General features: G+C 40.6%; 1 protein-coding gene across 3 annotated transcripts in view; it reads right to left on the bottom strand.

Annotated features, from left to right (window-relative positions):
- The window catches only part of TP53BP2 (tumor protein p53 binding protein 2), a 66,360-nt gene that overhangs the window by 32,945 nt on the left and 14,694 nt on the right, over nt 1–18,721 (bottom strand). For 2 of the 3 annotated variants that reach the window (XM_017869949.1, XM_017869950.1), the window contains 2 exons: nt 8,819–8,966; nt 1,983–2,096 (listed from right to left, as the gene is read on the bottom strand). In XM_017869949.1, the coding sequence (XP_017725438.1) occupies nt 1,983–2,096; nt 8,819–8,966 (262 nt within the window). The remainder of the gene's footprint in view (nt 1–1,982; nt 2,097–8,818; nt 8,967–18,721) is intronic. The other variant, XM_017869951.1, reaches the window with a different exon arrangement.

The following is an 18,721-nucleotide window of genomic DNA, read 5'->3' as shown; positions in this document are numbered from 1 at the left end:
TGCCAATATAAAACTACAAAAAAAAAAAAGAGCCTACAGAAAAAAATACATGTTTACTTAAAATAAAATAAAAGACACCAGTGATACCGAAAGGCAACCAGGTAGCTTGGCTGAGGTGATTCAGGTTCCACTCCTGGCTCTGCCTCTAGGTGTGTGTGGCCTCTGACAAGTCACTTAACCCCTAAGTATCAGCATTTCTCATCTGTAGGTTAGAAGGGGCCAAACTAAGTCAATTCTGCCCCTCAGCTAACCCATACTCTCAATTTAATCATTCCCAATGATCAGGTACCATATAGACACTTGTGTTAATGCAACAGTTAGTTAACGAAACTGCGCTTTTTTTTTTTTGGAGACAGAGTCTTGCTTTGTTGCCCAGGCTAGAGTGCAAATGATCTCGGCTCACTGCAACCTCCGCCTCCCAGGTTCAAGCGATTCTTCTACTTCAGCCTCCCAAGTAGCTGGGATTACAGGCGCCCAGCTAATTTTGGTTTTGTTGTTGTTGTTGTTGTTTCAGACGAGTCTTGCTCTGTCGCCAGGCTGGAGTGCAGTGGTGCCATCTCGGCTCACTGCAACCTCCAACTCCCTGATTCAAGCGATTCTCCTGCCTCAGCATCCTGAGTAGCTGGGATCACAGGTCCCACATCCAGCTAATATTTTTATTTTTAGTAGAGACGAGGTTTCGTCATGTTGGCCAACATGGTCTGTCTAGATCTCCTGACCTCGTGATTCTCCCTCCTCGGCCTTCCGAAGTGCTGGGATTACAGGCATGAACCACCACGTTCAGCCAAAACTGAGCTTTTATAATGTCCAATAATCCTGCTCATTCTCCCACATCCTACAAGACTGCTGGGTCACAGGGATGGCTGTGTCTCCAGTGTCTACTGCTGCTTCCCACCCACACTCTCCTCCACCCTCCCCTTACAGTCATCTATAAACTCTGGTCACAATCCTGGTCACTAACAATGTGACCAGTTGACTCCCTTGTTCTCTCCACCTCCAAGTCCTGCCTTCATTCTGGATGACGTTACTGCCCAAATGCTAGCCTCTCAGTTCTAGTTTTCTCGTCTCCACTCTAATTCAGGTTCATTTCAGGGCCCCACCTGGGACCACAACACTAGAAGCCCTCTACCTCCGAAATTTTCAATTCAAACCTTCTGTTTTTTGAACACTATTTCCTTTCAATCTGCCTGTCTCACTCATTTCCTCTCACGACACCTGTTCTTTCATCTGAGACTCGCAGCCTCTTAACTCTGTCTACTCTTTCCCCAAAGTCCCTCCTGTCTTCACTTCTTCCCCACCCAGCTGAGGTATCCCCACTGACCTTCCATTGAATTTGTCTAGAAACCTTGGGTTTTCTAGACAATTGCCTAGGAAGAATTTGTCTAGATACCTTTGGTTTCTTCTCTTCTTACAACCCACCTGGGCTGTAGACCACCACTGGAGAAAAATCATGTATGGTCTCATGGTCTCTCATCTCAACTGGCCTCAATGGCTCCCAGCAGCCTGGCTTCCCTAGTAAGCCTTCTCTCCTAATCTCCAAAACAGCTCAAAGTTCCCACCCACCTCCATCATCACTCCTACCTCAGAGAAAACAAATGTTTTTAGATGAGAAATCCCTCAACTTACTCCCACAAAATGCACAAATTTAGCCACATCTGCCACAGTTTTATTTCTGTCCTGTTATTATGGAAGAGGGATCCTTCCTCTTGTCTAAGAGGACTTTCTGCCTCAGGGCTGTCGAAGGACCTAATCAGGGACCCTGACTAACAAGTATTCTCTTTCTTAGAGTTTCAAACCCCTACTCTAATGACTCCTTCCCACCCCCATTAAAAAACTATAGTCAAACTTCTCTTCATCCTATTTCCACTGTTTACATTTCCTAACCTCTCCTTCACCTCTCAAATTACCTGGCTTCTCATCATGCGCTACCAGCACAAAACAAAAGCTTAAATATCTGTCACGATTCACAGAGCACTACCTACCAATGTCCCTGCCAGGGGGGTGTTCATGACGAAGGAAGAAGCGAGCTTCGTTCCTCTGACTTCCGAATCGCTGAAGAATATCAAACATTCGCTCATTATCTGCAACTGGACGTTCTAAAGCAAATGAGGAGAAACCACATTATTTTCAGGTAAAAGAAAGATAAACATATCATTCACCATCTATCCTTCATGCAAATTATACATTATAGACACACCAAATGCTTAGTATCTCAGGTAAATTTTTTTCATTAAAACACGTCTTAGAAAATGACGTAACACAGATTTTCCACACACACGATCAGAGTCAAACCAGGGTGGAATACTAGAAAGGGTAATGCATCTCTGCCAGCTGTTGGGAGCTCAGCAGTCTAATCCAGTGGGCTCCATGCTGGCCACAGGCGTGCCATTTAACTTCTTTTTTTTTTTTTTCTTTTCTTTTTTTCTTTTTTGAGACGAAGTCTTGCTCAGTCGCCCAGGCTGGAGTGCAGTGGCGTGATCTCGGCTCACTGCAAGCTCCGCCTCCCGGGTTCACGCCATTCTCCTGCCTCAGCCTCCTGAGCAGCTGGGACTACAGGCGCCCGCCACCTCGCCCGGCTAATTTTTTTGTATTTTTAGTAGAGACGGTTTCGCCATGTTAGCCAGGATGGTCTCGATCTCCTGACCTCGTGATCCACCCGTCTCGGGCTCCCAAAGTGCTGGGATTACAGGCGTAAGCCACCGTGCCTGGCCATTTAACTTCTGTAGTTCCAAAAGTTTCTGTAAAATCTGTATTAGATCAGACAGTCCCTTCTAACACTAATGTTCATGATTCTCTGAATATACAAAAAAATCAAAAAGCAACTTTCTAAATAGCCTACTCTTTTTTTTTTAATTGTAGTTTTCAATACAGGCTATTTTTAAATTATAATTTTACAAACTATGTTTTAAAAAATCAGACCTATCCATTTCCAAATAAAAGTCTATTTACTGCTGTAAAATGTATCTATATTTGCCCTTCTTCCAGTGAGAATACCAGTGTCAGAATTTTTCTGGAAAAAAAAAAAGAAGGGCACACCTAAATACGTAGTAAAAATAGAAGCCTCAGGAGAAACAATATATCTCAAGCTGTCCTAAAAAAATCTTCCAATCTCAAGGGATCTGGATATAAAAACAAGACATACTGTTTGAGGCAGCAACTGCTTAAAATCAACGAAACTCCAGTAATGTCAACATAATTTTTAAATATAAGAATGTTGAAATACCCTAAGAAAACTCAACACATTTATTAGTAATCAACACCTTAAATAAACATGGGAGAGAACAGAGCAGGCAAGCATTCAATTCAATTCAAGCAGCCAATTTGGTGAACCAACCCTGAACTTAACCTGCTTGGCTGCAACAAAGTGCGGTTCTGGTTCTACTTCCAGTCACATAACATACTGAGAGTTGACACAGATCATCCCCTTTTATAAACCACACATATTCTAAGACCCCCAAAAAAGGATATACCATAGTTAGAGAGAAACCCCTCCAAAAGAAATTCTGAGTAGCCCTTCCACCTACCCCTACAAAATACACACACACAAGCTGTACTCAAAACAAGTAACATCTCCAGGTTTCAGGAGCAAAGAGACAACTCAAAGGAAGTAAAGTAGCTTGCAATCCACGCCGGACTGCCCCAGAAGGATATGGACTTTCTCGTAAGCTCCAGGCTGACATCCCAATGGGCCTATGATGGCAAAAGATCAGGCATAGGCCTGCATAAACTGAAACAGACACTTCAAAGGCTCTCAAAGCTCCCTACTAACACCTGTGTGCCAACCACACCTACAGTCATGCACTGCATGTTGACAGTGGTCCCATAAGATTGTAAGGCCATATTTTTACTGTACCTTTCCCTATGTTTAAACATGTTTAGATACACAAATACCACTGTGTTATAACTGCCTACAGTATTCAATACAGTAACATGTTGTACAGGTTTGCAGCCTAGGGGTGATAGGCTATATACCGTATAGTCTAGGTGTGTAGTAGGCTATACCATCTAGATTTGCGTAAGTATACTCTATGATGTTCACACAACAACAAAATCACCTAATGACAAATTTCTCAGCACATATCACCATCATTAAGTGATACACGACTGTATCTCCTTGGCATTCCTGCCTATATGACTCTGAACAAGCCATTCCTATCATGCATCATCTGCCCCCCAGCACCCTTTTTTCCTGCAGATGAAACACATCTATTACTGCAACTATCACATTGTATTATAAATGTCTGTGGATACTTGTTTTTCTTTGTGCCCTGTAAGATACCTGAAGGCAACTTTCATCTCTCTATCCCTCTCCATCAAGTGCAGTCCCTAGCACGTAACAGGCATCCAAGAAATATCCACTAAGCAAATGCACAAGTGGGTAGTGAGGAAATGGAAAAGGAAAGAAGAGGAAGACAAGAGAGGAGAAGAAAGGCTTAACACTTAGATAATTAAGTTACAGCTTTGGAATAAGAAATTTTTTTTTTTAATAACACACATATAGGCCTGAGATCCTGAATGGTTTTTCAATGCCTTCAAATCAAAAGGGAAGGGAAAAAGCCAGAGTAAACATGAGCAAAGGATATAAAGAAACAATTTCAAAAACCAAAAAGCCAACGGCCAACGAACAAATGAAAAAACAGGCAACCACATTTGAAATCAGAAATATGCAAATTTAAACAAAAGTCAAGTTTTCAGGTATCAGTTTAGTAAAAGTTAAAATATTATAACTTGATGAGGAATACATTTAGAAATAACTGGAAAGGGTATGAACTGATATAACCTTTGCCAAAGAAAATTTGACAATATATATTACATTTTCAAATGTGCAAAACTTTATGTTAATTTGGTTCATGACAGTAACCTGTTTACTACCTATAAGTATCCCATAACATCATGTTGTATACCTTGAATATACACAATAAAATTTAAAAAAATTTTTTTAAATGTGTGGCCTGGCCAGGCACAGTGGCTTACGCCTGTAATCACAACACTTTAGAAGGCTGAGGCTGGAGGATCACTTAAGCCCAGGAGTTCCAGACCAGCCTAGGCAACATAGCAAAACCCCATCTTTACAAAAAACAGAAAAATTAGCTGGGTGTGGTGGCACATTCCTGTAGTCCCAACTACTCAGGAGGCTGAGGTGAGAGGATCACTTAAGCCTAGGAGGTCAAGGCTGCAGCAAGCCAAGACTGCACCACACTGCACTCCAGCCTGGGCGACACAGCAAGACCTTGTCTCAATAAAAAAATAAAATATTTCACATCAGTTACTGCATAAGGAGGAGGGAGAGGGAGACGAGGATGACGAGGAGGAGAGGAAGAGGAGGGGGAGGGGAGTAAAGAAGAAGAAAAAAATTTTTTTTTAAATTAAAAAAATGTTATGAACTTTTAACCAAAGAATTCCATTTTTGGCGTCCACCCTTTAGAGAAATGCTTGCATAGGATTAGAAGTTCCTAAAAGGATTTTTACTCAGCACTTATTAAAACAAGATAATTAATTTAAATGTTTGTAAATAAAGCAATTGTTAGCTCAACTGTAGTTTAGGCATACTGGGGGAAATTATGTGATAATTTAAAAATAACATGGTGGCTCATGTCTATAATTCCAGCATTTTGGGAGGCTGAGGCTGGTGTATCACTTGAGGTCAGGAGTTCAAGACCAGCCTGGCCAACATGGTGAAACTCCATCTCTAATAAAAATATAAAAATTAGCTGGGTGTGGTGGTGGGTGCCTGTAGTTCCAGATACTCGGGGGGCTGAGGCAGCAGAATCGCTTGAACCTGGGAGGCAGAGGTGGCAGTAAGCCGAGACGGTGCCACCGCACCCCAGCCTGGGCAACAGAGTGAGACTCCGTCTCAAAAAAAAAAAAGATACAGATTTACACATACTAATCTGAAAAGGAAAGATCCACAAGCTATGTTGTAAGGTAAAATAGTAAATTGGAGAACACTGATATGTATGCTACTGCTTACATAAAGAAAATATATAGAAACAACACAAAAATATTTCTACAGTTACTTACAAATGCAGAGAAAAGGTCTGAGAAATTATCTGGCTAAAGTGATTACATCAAGAGACGAAGGGAATTGCTTAGGAGAGAGACATCCATTCTGTTTATATTACTTCCTTTTTTAAAAACTAGAGCTGAGCGCAGTGGCTCACGCCTGTAATCCCAGCACTCTGGGAGGCCAAGACGGGCGGATCACGAGGTCAGGAGATCAAGACCATCCTGGCCAACATGATGAAACCCTATCTCTACTAAAAATACAAAAAAAACTAGCTGGTGTGGTGGCGCGTGCCTGTAATCCCAACTACTCGGGAGGTTGAGGCACGAATCACTTGAATCCAGGACGCGGAGGTTGCAGTGGGCCGAGATTGTGCCACTGCACTCCAGCCTGGTGACAGAGCGAGACTCCATCTCAAAAGAAAAAAAAAGAAAAAAGAAAAGAAAAACAAAACAAAAAAACCTAGAACACGTATCGGTGTTGTCATTTAAAAATAATTTTTTTTTCTTTTTTGAGACAGAATCTTGCCCTGCCACCCAGGCTGGAGTGGAGTGGAGTTGCGCGACCTTGGCTCACTGCAACCTCTGCCTTCCAAGTTCATGGGATTCTCCTGCCTCAGCCTCCCCAGTAGCTGGGATTACAGGTGCCCGCCATCATACCTGGCTAATTTTTGTATTTTATTTTAGTAGAGGCGGGATTTCATCATGTTGGTCAGGCTGGTCTCAAACTCCTAACCTCAGGTGATCAACCCTCCTCGGCCTCCCAAAGTGCTGGGATTATAGGCCTGAGCCATCGTGTCCAGCCAAAAGTTTTTTTAATTAAAAAGTTGTGCCAGGTGTGGTGGCTCACTCCTGTAATCCCAGCACTTTGGGAGGCCAAGGCAGGCAGATCACCGTCAGGAGTTCGAGACCTGCCTGAACAACACGAAGAAAGCCCGTCTCTACTAAAAATACAAAATTAGCTGGGCATGGTGGCACATGCCTGTAATCCCAGCTACTCGGGAGGCTGAGGCAGGAGAATCGCTTGAACCCGGGAGGCGGAGGTTGCAGTGAGCCGAGATCGCGCCATTGCACTCCAGCCTGGGCAACAAGAGTGAAACTCCATCTCAAAAAAAAAAAAGGTTGTAAGAAAGAAAATCCTTTACATGTCATCATCACATAGTAAAGGTTATTAAATTCAAGTGAGCAAGAGGAATAAGTGGGATCAAAAGTGTCAAGGAACAGAGTATAGCACCAGCAAAGAACGCACGCTTCTTCCTCTATGAAAATGAGAAAAAAAGGGAGACACACAGAGGGAATCTAAGGTACAGAGTAAGAAAACTGAGGAAGCACACAATGGATGGTTTCGATTATCTCAGTAAAGAATAAAGCAAGGTAATTTGCTGAATGCAAGGAAGTTACCAGGAGCAGCTAGAAGTTCATTTCCTCATTCCAAAAATATTTCTACAGCACCTGCTAGGTACAAGGCACTCCCCTTGAGCTGGGGATACAGCAATGAACAAGATAAACAAGGTCTCTATCCTTAAATAGTTTACATTCTAGTGCATATGTTTGGAGCTATCAGGATAACACACAAAGTCAGAGTGATGCACCTTCTGCAGAGGATTACATCAGGATGATATAACTGAGAACTAACTTCATGGCTACCTTTGGCAGGGTGCTCAGGAAAAGCCTCTCCAAGGAGGTTAACATTTTAGCTGCAATCCAGAAGGAACCAGCAATGACAGTATCTGGAGACAGAGCTATACAAACAGTGGGAATGGCTATCACCAATGACTCTAAGGTGGGAATGAGCTTAGCATATTCAAGAAATATTTTAAAAGCTGCAGGAAGAAGCAGAGAAGAAAATGGTACCAGATAAGAGCAAAGACTAAGAATCTACAGAACTTCACAACCTCATATTAAAAGTTTGGATTTTATTCTAAGTGGAGGAGAAGTCGCTAGTTTTAAGCAGGAAAGTGAAATTATCTGATTTTCGTTTTCAAAAGATCCGTTGGGTTTCTTCATGTGATTGTTCTAATCTGGTTCCTACGTAAAGAGAAAAGAAAGTAATTCGGAGAGACTGCAGAAGACCTTCTAGAACATCCAATTGTAGAAAAGTCAACCAAAGATGAATAAAAGGACTTGCCTGAAAAGAAGGGGGAACTCAGCCGAAGTTAGCTATCATGAATGGCATGAACTCAATTAACACAGTGTGTAACTTGCTCTGGGGACATCTGGCATCCCCAGAGGTGAAAAAGGAAACCAGCAGGAGTTCACCCAGCCTGTGTAGGAACAAGGCAGAAATGATGAAAAATTACTCCCACATCTACCAACTCCTATGGAGCCAAAAAGAAACCAGGTTATCCCATTTTAGAGCTCCAAAGAACCATACAGAGGGATTGATTTCAAGGCTTACAATAATGCCCATGAGTTCACCACTGCTGTCTGCCACTACAGTTCCTCAACACTGAGTAGCTTCTTCTAAAAACTTACAGAAATTGAGAGAGGGCAAACCAATTAGGATGCCTCAAATTTTTAATTAAGTAAAGCTTACACATACAAAGACACTGTTGAGCACTATCCATTGGACCACAACATCCCAGATGACCTTTTATATTTTATATTGTGGTGTCTCCATTTTATTGCAGAAAAAGAAAACAGCAAAAAGACTTCATGTATACCAAAGCTGGATCAGGAACACTATGTTCTGCCAGACATGCTATTCTACAGTTTCTTCCCGGAGAAACATGAGCACTCACACAGTGCCACATCTACAAACCAACATTAATAGAAGACAGAAGAACTGAAGCACGAGGCCATCAGCGTCTCTCACCAGAGCCACACCACACTTCAGCCAAATGGCAATCACTCTCTCCGGGTTCTTTGCACAGATCCACCACATCTCTGCATATTGTTTCTGGAGTAACTGGAACTTCTGTGAAGTGCTGCTCATTGTTACTGAGATACACGGTGAGAAACATCTAAAAATTAAGAGAGAAAATTAAGACAGTTACTGGTACTGTCTGCCTAATGTGGTATTCACCTTAAATTCCTTTCTCCAAACAAAATCTCAGTTGGAAGTGCAAATGTACAACAGAACAGTCTGGCTGTCACCCAGCCAAAGATGAGGTGTTGACTGGGGGTTGAGGGAGACCTGGAGCCCAGCCTCTACCATGGGCAGTAGCTCTAGAACTCTTGGTGACCCTGGAATACAGTCACATCAGTTCAAATGAAATCTGTTTTTGCCAGTTTTATTCACGTTGTTTGCCAAATACTTATATATGCTGGACCCATATCACAAATATATCTTCCTGTTAATCCTGTAAAGGTTGATGAGATAACCTCATCCATATATACTTATTTATGCATAGTCTCTTTTTTGGAAGGACACATAAGAACATAACATGCTGCTTCTGAAGTGGGAGGGGGATGGGAACAGAGCTTGTGGGGCTGTATAAACCTAATCTTTATATAATGTGCATACATTAACTATTCAAAAAACTGTACTACTTTTTTTTTTGAGACAGCCTCACTCTGTCTCCCACGCTGGAGTGTATGGCATGATCTCGGCTCACTGCGACCTATGCCTCCCGAGTTCAAGTGATTCTCCTGTCTCAGCCTCCCGAGTAGCTGGGATTACAGGCTCATGCCATGCCACACCACACCACGCCACATCCGGCTAATTTTTGTATTTTTAGTAGAGACAGGGTTTCATTATGTTGGCCAGGCTGGTTTCAAACTCCTGACTTCAGGTGATCCACCCGCCTTGGCCTCCCAAAGTGCTGGGATTACAGGCATGAGCCACCGCGCCCAGCCAAAAAATTGTACCTCTAAAATGTTTTAAGCAAATTAAATACCTACTTTGAAATGTAAGATTTCATTAACAAAGTCTAAGTAGAAATGAGTAGCTGTTATGCTCACACCTACATGACCTTGTATATAAACACTGAGACCAACAGAAGGTTTACATTTAAAACTCACTAATAGGCTGGGTGTAGTGGCCTACACCTGTAATCCCAACACTCTGGGAGGCCAAGTTGGGAAGACCACATGCGTCCAGGAGTTTAAGACCAGTCTGGGCAAGGAAGCAACACTCCATTTCTACCAAAAATTAAAAGAAAATCAGCCAGACATGGTGGCACATGCCTGTGGTCCCTGCTACTTGGAAGGCTGAGTGGGGAAGACTGCTTGAGCCCAGGAGGTCATACTTATAGTGAGAAGCAACTGCACCACTGCACTCCAGCCTGGGTGAGACCTTGACTCAAAAAAAAAAAAAAAAACAAACCTTACTAACAATCTTAACAATCATTCTCCTAGTAAAAAAAGACGCTGTATCTTAGAAACACTGCTACTAAAGAATTAAAGTTTTCACACCTATTAAATTACAAAAAAAAAATCTTGTTAATTTCCAATGCTGAAGAAACTAAGTAAAATAGGAAGCAAATTTTTGATGGTGATGCAAATTAGTAAGCCCCTATGTTTATTAAATTCAATGAGTAACTCCATGCAAATCAATATGTATCAGGATTAAAAAATAATAATAATTTGAAAGCATTACCTCACAGTGAAAATACATCCTATGAAAATAATTCCAATCAAAGAAAGAATGCATAACCTATGGAACATAAACTTGAGGGACAAGTTTAGTCTTTTAAAATCATTAATGAAATTATGCTAAGCACTGGGAAAAGTTTGGATTTTAAGACTGCAAAAAAGCAGAATAAGTAGGATATACACTATGACCACAATGACACGAGAACATCACACAGGAATCGGAGGGCCTACCAACAGTCACACAACTCCCCTTCCAGTTTAAATGTCTCTGTCCATTACCCCCAAATGGAGAAAGCTGCATTAAGACGTTGTTTGCGAAAAGGCAGCAACTGGTTAGGGATGACAATGGAAACTGGCTAAGACATCAGACTCAGTGCCTCAAGATTTGGTCAGAGTAAGAGAAGATATACATGAGAGAAAGGGTGGCCCCTTGCACTCAAGCCAGTCCTAGCCTCCACATTCTGCAACCAAAGCTGTTAACTCACATGAACAGGTAAAACAGAGGGTGATCCGGAAAAATTAGAATAGTGAACACTGTTGAAACAATTTTAACAGAAAAAAAAAAAAAAAACACTGTAGACTTTCCCAGTATGAGCTCAGAAGCTTTCAAGCTAATTATCTCAGGTTTTTAAATTTTGACTACATAAAGGTACATAGTTCTAGGGTTCAACTTAGGCAACAAGGCAGCACTCAAAATTATGACACAAAAGTCATAAAGGCTTGACTAAATCATGGAAAAAATAACAAAGCACAGAATTACACTCATCTGCTGCTCCCAAAGTATACAGCATATTCAGTGATGGAGACAAATAATGTACATTTTAGCATTAAATACTACCTCTCCATACTCCCTACCGAAAGGAAAACTTGCTTTGAAGTTTATCACTTAGAAAATAGTAACTTTTCATTGTAAACATGAGGCTTAGAGGTGTTAAGTTACAGAAATACTGGAAATAGAGTATATGCTAAACACACACCTTATCAACAAATAAAAGCCTATTATGTGAGATAGCACCTTACCTCCCTAAACTTCATCTTTCAGAGACACATTATCTCAGAAACGTACATCAACTCTCAGATAAACAGCAGGTGTTACTTTCTCTTTATAAATGAAGAAAAAGACTCAGATAAGTGATCTACTTGCCTACTGAAATGGGAAGGTAAGGGTACAATTCTGTTCTTCTGATCTATCCTCTATTCTTTAAGCTGTGCTTTATAGAAAGAAAATATTAGGAAATGCTCCATTTAACCAGTTACCCACACTTTAACAGAGATCTGATCTTCTACTTTCTGGAAAACCAACAGCTTCATTTATTTAAAAGTATAATTAAGAATGATGACAGATGTGTTCTATTTATGGTTAATTTTCCCACAGGTTTAACACCAGTATCCACAGTACATGTATGAGTTGACCCCATTTCTACCGGTCATGTATGGAGATTAGCTCTGTGGTGATTTTAGTAATTGTACAGCAGTATGCAATGCTGGGCCAGCAACATGTTATTTTTGTCAATTCCCAGGCAGGAGATCTGGTTCAAACTCCAGAATACTTCATAATTAGTTAGACTACCTTAGGCAAGTAATGTCACCTCTCTGAAACTCAGCATCCTCATCTTCAAAACGAGTCTTTAAGTTCCCCAATAGCCACACGTTTACCTATGTAACAAACCTGCACGTCTTGCACATGCATCCTGGAACTTAAAATTAAAATTAATTTTTTTTTAAAAAAGTTCCCTAAGAGCTACTATTTTAAAAGTAAATGTTTACTAGGTACTAGAGTAAAAGTAAACATTTTTACAGCAGCTTACAAGGTCTGCTGTAGTCATGATCTGGCCCCCATCTCCTTCTAATCCCCCCTCACTCTGTGCTCTATCAGCGTCCTCTTTGCTGTTCGTCAAACACACCAGGCATGTTCCCACGTGGGAGCTGGGACTTGCTGTTCCTCTATTTGGAATGTTGTTCTTTGTATGCCAGCGTAAATCTTACTTCCTCATCTCCATCACGCCTTTACTCAGATGTCACTCTCTCAGTGAAGCCTTACCTAGGAACCCTACCTAGAATTCCAACACCAAACACAAACACACACATACCCTAGCCCATTCTTCTGCTTTATTTCCCTCCTTAGCACAGTCACTAACATGCCATATGGTATATTTATTTAACTCATTTTTATTATCTGCCTTTCCTATTAGAAAGTAAGCTCCATACAGTCAAAGGTTTTGTCTTTGTTCGGTGTTGTATACTCAGCACCTAGAACTGTGCCTGCTATGTAACAAGCATACACTACGTATTAAATCTTGCAAATGTGATTGCATTTTACAGATGAAAACACTGAAGCACAGAGGGATTTAAGTAACTCATCCAGGTCACACAGCTATTAAATGGCAAAACCAAGATTGAGTCCCTTCCTCGAGAGCATACAGGTAAAGACTCTCCTGAATCTGGACCACACGGTGCCAAGTGTTTCACTGCCTCTAGTTCTGTCTTTCAGAACAACAGTTTGCCCACAATCCATCATCTCACCTCTGATTTTCATGGTCAGTTTTGTTGCAGGTAGTGCTAAACGGTATGGCATGTAGTACGTAGCACAGCTATATACTCTCAAATGACAGAGTGTGTTGTCCTCTCATTTCTTCAGCTAACATTCTGCTACCATCATTCTACCTCTGTTTCAATATTATTTTCATTCATTCAGTATTTACAGATCATCTACTATATGGTCTCTGTTCTAATGCAGAAATAATCTTTACTAAACAGCTAATACTACAGGCAGTACAAAATTCAAAGAGAGAGAAAGAAAGCTACGTGGAGAAGGACACAGCCAGCCCACAGGAAGGAAGCCAAAAAAATAAACACCACAACCTGGCTCCTTCCCTCTCATGTCCACCCACTACTCCCCACTGGACAAACCCAACTACCTACCAGATGGCAAGGGAAGCAGTTGATGCAATTAAGAGAAGTCAACCTCCTAAGGCACAAAAGCAGGATGGAGGAAGATGAAAAGTGAATGCAGAGGGGCAAAAAAAAGACACCCAGCACAGGAGCCCTCCTCTCTGTACTATGCAGTCAGAGGGCTCTTGAGCAACCGAGCAACTATCTGAAGGAAGTGAGGACACAGCCCAACTAAGGTCTGGGAGAAGAATGTGCCAACAAGAGGCAACACATTTAAAGCCCCTGAGAAGGAAACAAGTTTGTCACATTTGCACAAGAGGAAGGTCACTGCAGAGGGAGCAAGAGGAAAGGGTTAATTCAAGGAGGCAAGCAGAAGCCAGATCATGCATGTCTTTATAGGCTGGAGGTTCCCAAACTTTGGTGTGGACAGAGAGTTGTTGTTAAACAGAGATTGCTGGGCTCCACCCCAAGAATTCCTAAATCAATAGATCTGGGATGGAGACTGAAAATTCTGCATTTCTAACAAGCCCTCAGGTGATGTTGATACTGCTGGTCTAGAAACCACGTCCTGAGAACCACTGTCTAAGGCGAGAGCGAGGACTGTGGATTTTAATCTAAAAGCCCACAGGAGGCAAATTGTTAAAGACAGAAAGTAGATCAGTGGCTGTCAGGCGCTGCGGAAAGGGGAAATGGGAAGTGACTGCTAATAGGTACAGGGCTACTTCTTGGGGTGATGGAAATATTCTGGAATTAGTGGTGATAGTTGCACAACATTGTGAATACATTAAATATGACTGAATTGTATATTTCAAAATGATTAGTTTTACAGTATGTGAATTATATCTCAATTTTTAAAAATAAGGTTACTGGAGGATTTTGAACAGGGTAGCTATTCATGCCATTAAAAAAACTCACTATGTGAACAAACTACAGGAGGACAGGCATGAAAGTCCAAATAAGAGGTAAATGCCACACACAAAATGAGATATGATGGTAACACAGAATGCAAGTTAACAGCAAAGGTGGTGAAAATGGCTGGATTTGCATTATTATTTGAAGGTAGAGCTAGTAAGACTCTCTTGGTGGACAGAACGTGGGATGTGAAAGTAGAGAGAAATTAAGAGTGACTCTGGATCTGCTACCTACGCACCAGGTACAAGGTGAGGAAGGAGGAACAGGTTGGGAAGGGCCCGCAGGATGAGGCCTCTATGTTAAATATGAGACACCCATGGAATGTTCAAATGGAGGCATGAGAAGGCTGTTTAATACGCAAGTTTGACTGAGATGAGTAAGCAAGAGATGAGCATGTAGAGGCATTTAAAACCTAAGCCTGGATAAGAGCAGCTAGGGCCAGCTAGAGACAGGAAAGAACACTGAGGACTGTGTCCTGAGCTAATCAAGCAACCTCCAGAGATCCCACAAAGGACAAGGATCCAGCAAAGAAGACTGAGAAAGAGCCACCAAAAAAAGACAGGAAGAAGTCCAGAAGAGTGCAGGACACCAGAAATCAAGCGAAGAAAGTGTGAGGGAGGAAGATGCAAAAGTGTACAATCAGACTTGGCAAGGTGGAAGCTGCCGACTGCCTTGACCAGCACTGAGTCATGGGTATAAGGACCTGGCAGGAACAGGCTAGAGAACCTGAGGGAAGGAAGCAGAGGCAGAGTACAGACAACTAGTTCTTCCAGTGTGTTCTGCCTAACCCAAGGGAGAGAAAATGGAGCCACCTAGGGAAGGAGACACAGTATGGTAAAAGGAGTGTTTCCTTTTTATCTCAAGATGAGAGTTTTTACAGATCATTTTAATTGATGGGAATGGCCCAGTTGAGAGGGAAAATGGTATTGACAAGAAACTAATGACAGACATAAGTATATCCTCAAGTTATAAAGGTTATTTTTTTCCAATATGTATCAATTCCCTTTTCCTTCCTTTACTTGGAAGAGGAACAAAAAAATAAGAAAAATAATAGAAAGAGAGGCTGGTTTTACTAACCTATCATGTTAACATGAGAAAATGCAAGCACACATGTTCTTTTATTGCTAGCATCCTTTTATCTTTGTTTTACAAATTTACTGTATTACAAAATGATAAAAGAATTAGTCAAAAAGGAATTGAATTTTCTAATAAAAAAATGAATTCACTTGTTTCATTTTAGTGAAGCAGTTTTTATCAGCATGTTGAAAATTTTACTTAGAAAACAAATGTTAGGCTACTCTATCAACTAAGTCCTTCAGAAAACAATTCTGGCCTAGAATCCACCATTTTTAAAGATAAAAAATAAAACTGTTAAATCTAAGAAGTTTCCTCCATCAGATACGAAAATATTTTGAAGGCAATGAACAAAAAATGAAACATTTTATTAAAATATTTCAGTTATACATGTTTGTTTTGTTATAAAATAGTGCTTACTGTACCCTATTATGCATACACATCTACAGGCACAGAAAAAAGCCTGAAACTATATTCACCAAATTAACAGTAGTTATGCCCTGGTGGTGGGATGACTATGTGAATTTTTAGGAACTCATCTATGCTTAAGTTTTCTAGAATGTACCACGTACACAATAAAATTGATTCTTTAAGAAATCAATGATGAAAATACGATAACCATATACCATTTTTATTCATACACATTGTGCCTTCCCTGGATGCTTACTGTAAGATATGGAAGACAAATGTCTGTTGAGAGTGTTTTTCTTGTCTATCTTGCCTCAAATTTAGTTAGGAATGATTAAAAACAAGCAATTAAGAAGCACATCTTAAAAGTCCACTACATTAGAACGGAATATTCTTCAGCCATCAAAAGGAATGAGGTACTGATACACACTACCACATGAATAAACCTTGAAAATATTACGTTAAGTGATAGAAGCCAGACATGAAAGACCACATAGCATATAATTCCATTTATACGAAATGTCTAGAATATGCAAATCCATACAGACAAAAAGTTGATGAATAATTGCCAGGGGCTAAGGAAGAGGGAATAGGGAGTGACTGAAAAAGGCATGGGGTTTCTTTCTCAGGTGATAAAAATGTTTCTGTAATTAGTGGTAATAGCAGCGCAACCTTGCAAATATACTAAATACCACTGAATTGTACATTTTATATGGGTGAATTTTATGGTATATGAATACATCAATAAAAAAAAAAAGAGCCCACTGTATGCTTAGTATGTGAGAGATACAAAAATCTCAGGCCAGGCCATGGTGGCTCACACCTATAATCCCAGCACTTTGGCAGGGCGAGGCAGGGGGATCACTTGAGCCCAGGAATTTGAGAGCAGACCAGCCGGGGCAACATGGCAAAACCCTGTCTCTACAAAAAAAATACAAAAAGGTAGCCAAGAGTGGTAGCATATACCTACAGTCCAAGCTACCCAGGAAGCTGAAGTGGGAAGATCACCTGAGTCCAGGAGGTCACTGCACGCCAGCCTGGGCATCAGAGTGAGAGCCTGTCTCAAAAGCTCGTGCGCTCTCTCTCTCTCTCTCTCTCTCTCTCTATATATATATATATAAAAGAACAATTTAGTACTCTATTACATGAATGAGAATGTGGGTAAAATGGAAATTCAGAAATGAAAAGGATGATTATGAACTGAGGTAGATGAGGTTTCAGCAAACAGGCATAAATTAATAGTAAGCATAAAGAAATAATGTTTTTAAACTATCTGTCATAACTTTACTTCCAAAATGCCTTTTCCTGACACTCTATGTTCTTTAAATACCATATTCTCAAGAATGTAAGATGACTTCATTAGCTCTTTTCCCATAAGGAACCAAGCAAAATGGGGTTCCCTAGAGTTAAAGCCTCTGGGAAGCTGTTTTGAGAAATCTGACTATTCTCATTGAATCAAGTTACAAATGTGTTCCTGTCAACTTTTGAGGTAAATTGTTTTCATCATAAAGAGTGCAGCAATAATCAGGTCACAAAAACAAAAAACAAAAAAAACAGCTGTTACAGATCTACCCATACTACAAATTGCTGCGACATCTGAAAGGGCTCGTGACAGCTTGCTTACTTGGTAACAGAGTAGTTTTTCTTCCCCAGGTAGAAAATGTGCATATTAGATCAGCCCTTCTTGGTGACCACATACACATTAAAATGTTAACTTCCTTTGAACTTAGAAATCAGGAACATCGTTTTTTATAGTAGAAACCACAAAGAGAAGACATTAATCAATAAACAATAAGCTCTAAAGCATATTTAAGAGCAGAAGATATAAATGACAGATCCCACAAGACAATACAAATATGAAGACATGCAGCGAAATCAATATTAATTAAAACAATGAGGTACCACTTAACAGCTACAGGTTGAGTATCCCCTATCTGAAACGCCTGGGACCAGAAGTGTCTCGTATTTCAGAATTTTTTCTGATTTTAGAACATATGGATAACCAGTTGAGCATCCCTAATCCAAATATCCAAAATCCAAAATGCACCCATGTGCATTTCCTTAGAGAATCATGTAGGCACTCAGAAAAGTTTTCAATTTTGGAGTATTTCAGATTTCAGATTTTTGGATTTAGGATGCTCAACCTGTATTAAGCTGTCTTCAATTAAAAGACAAGATCCAACATAGATGAGGTTGTATAAAAGTTATTTACTCAAATACACAATGGTAGTACTATAAATTATTTAAAATCCTATTTGCAAAGTAAAATAAACAATGTATCAAAAGTCACAGAATTATGTATATCTCCTGACCTTACTCCTGGGAATTTATCCTAAAAAAAGAAATTGAAACAAAGAAAAACTCTAAACGCCTGAAGATTTTCACTACAGTGTGAGGTCTACACACACAGTAAGATGGAAAAGTAACTATTCAAAACATGAAAAGTCTTTAAACAGGGAAAAAATTAAGTAAATTAAAATCATTTGCCAGAAGGACTATGACCCAGCCACCAACTCCTGTAAGTATAAATATAGTGTTAGGAAAACATTAAGAAAAAGTTACAAAACAGAACAATACTAAGTTTTTTTAACTTTAAAAATATATGCACCATCGGCCGGGTGCAGTGGCTCACGCCTGTAATCCCAGCACTTTGGGAGGCTGAGGCAGGCAGATCACAAGGTCAGGAGATCGAGACCATCCTGGCTAACATGGTGAAACCGTCTCTACTAAAACTACAAAAAATTAGCCAGGCATGGTGGCACGTGCCTGTAGTCCCAGCTACTCGGAAGGCTGGGGCAGAAGAATGGCATGAACCCGGGAGGTGGAGCTTGCAGTGAGCTGAGATCACGACACTGCACTCCAGCCTGGGGGAGAGAGCGAGACTCAGTCTCAAAAA

Source organism: Rhinopithecus bieti, unplaced genomic scaffold, assembly GCF_001698545.2.
Source record: "Rhinopithecus bieti isolate Rb0 unplaced genomic scaffold, ASM169854v2 scaffold_1673, whole genome shotgun sequence".
Classification (NCBI taxonomy): Eukaryota; Metazoa; Chordata; class Mammalia; order Primates; family Cercopithecidae; genus Rhinopithecus; species Rhinopithecus bieti.
This window is presented reverse-complemented; position numbering and strand designations above follow the sequence as displayed.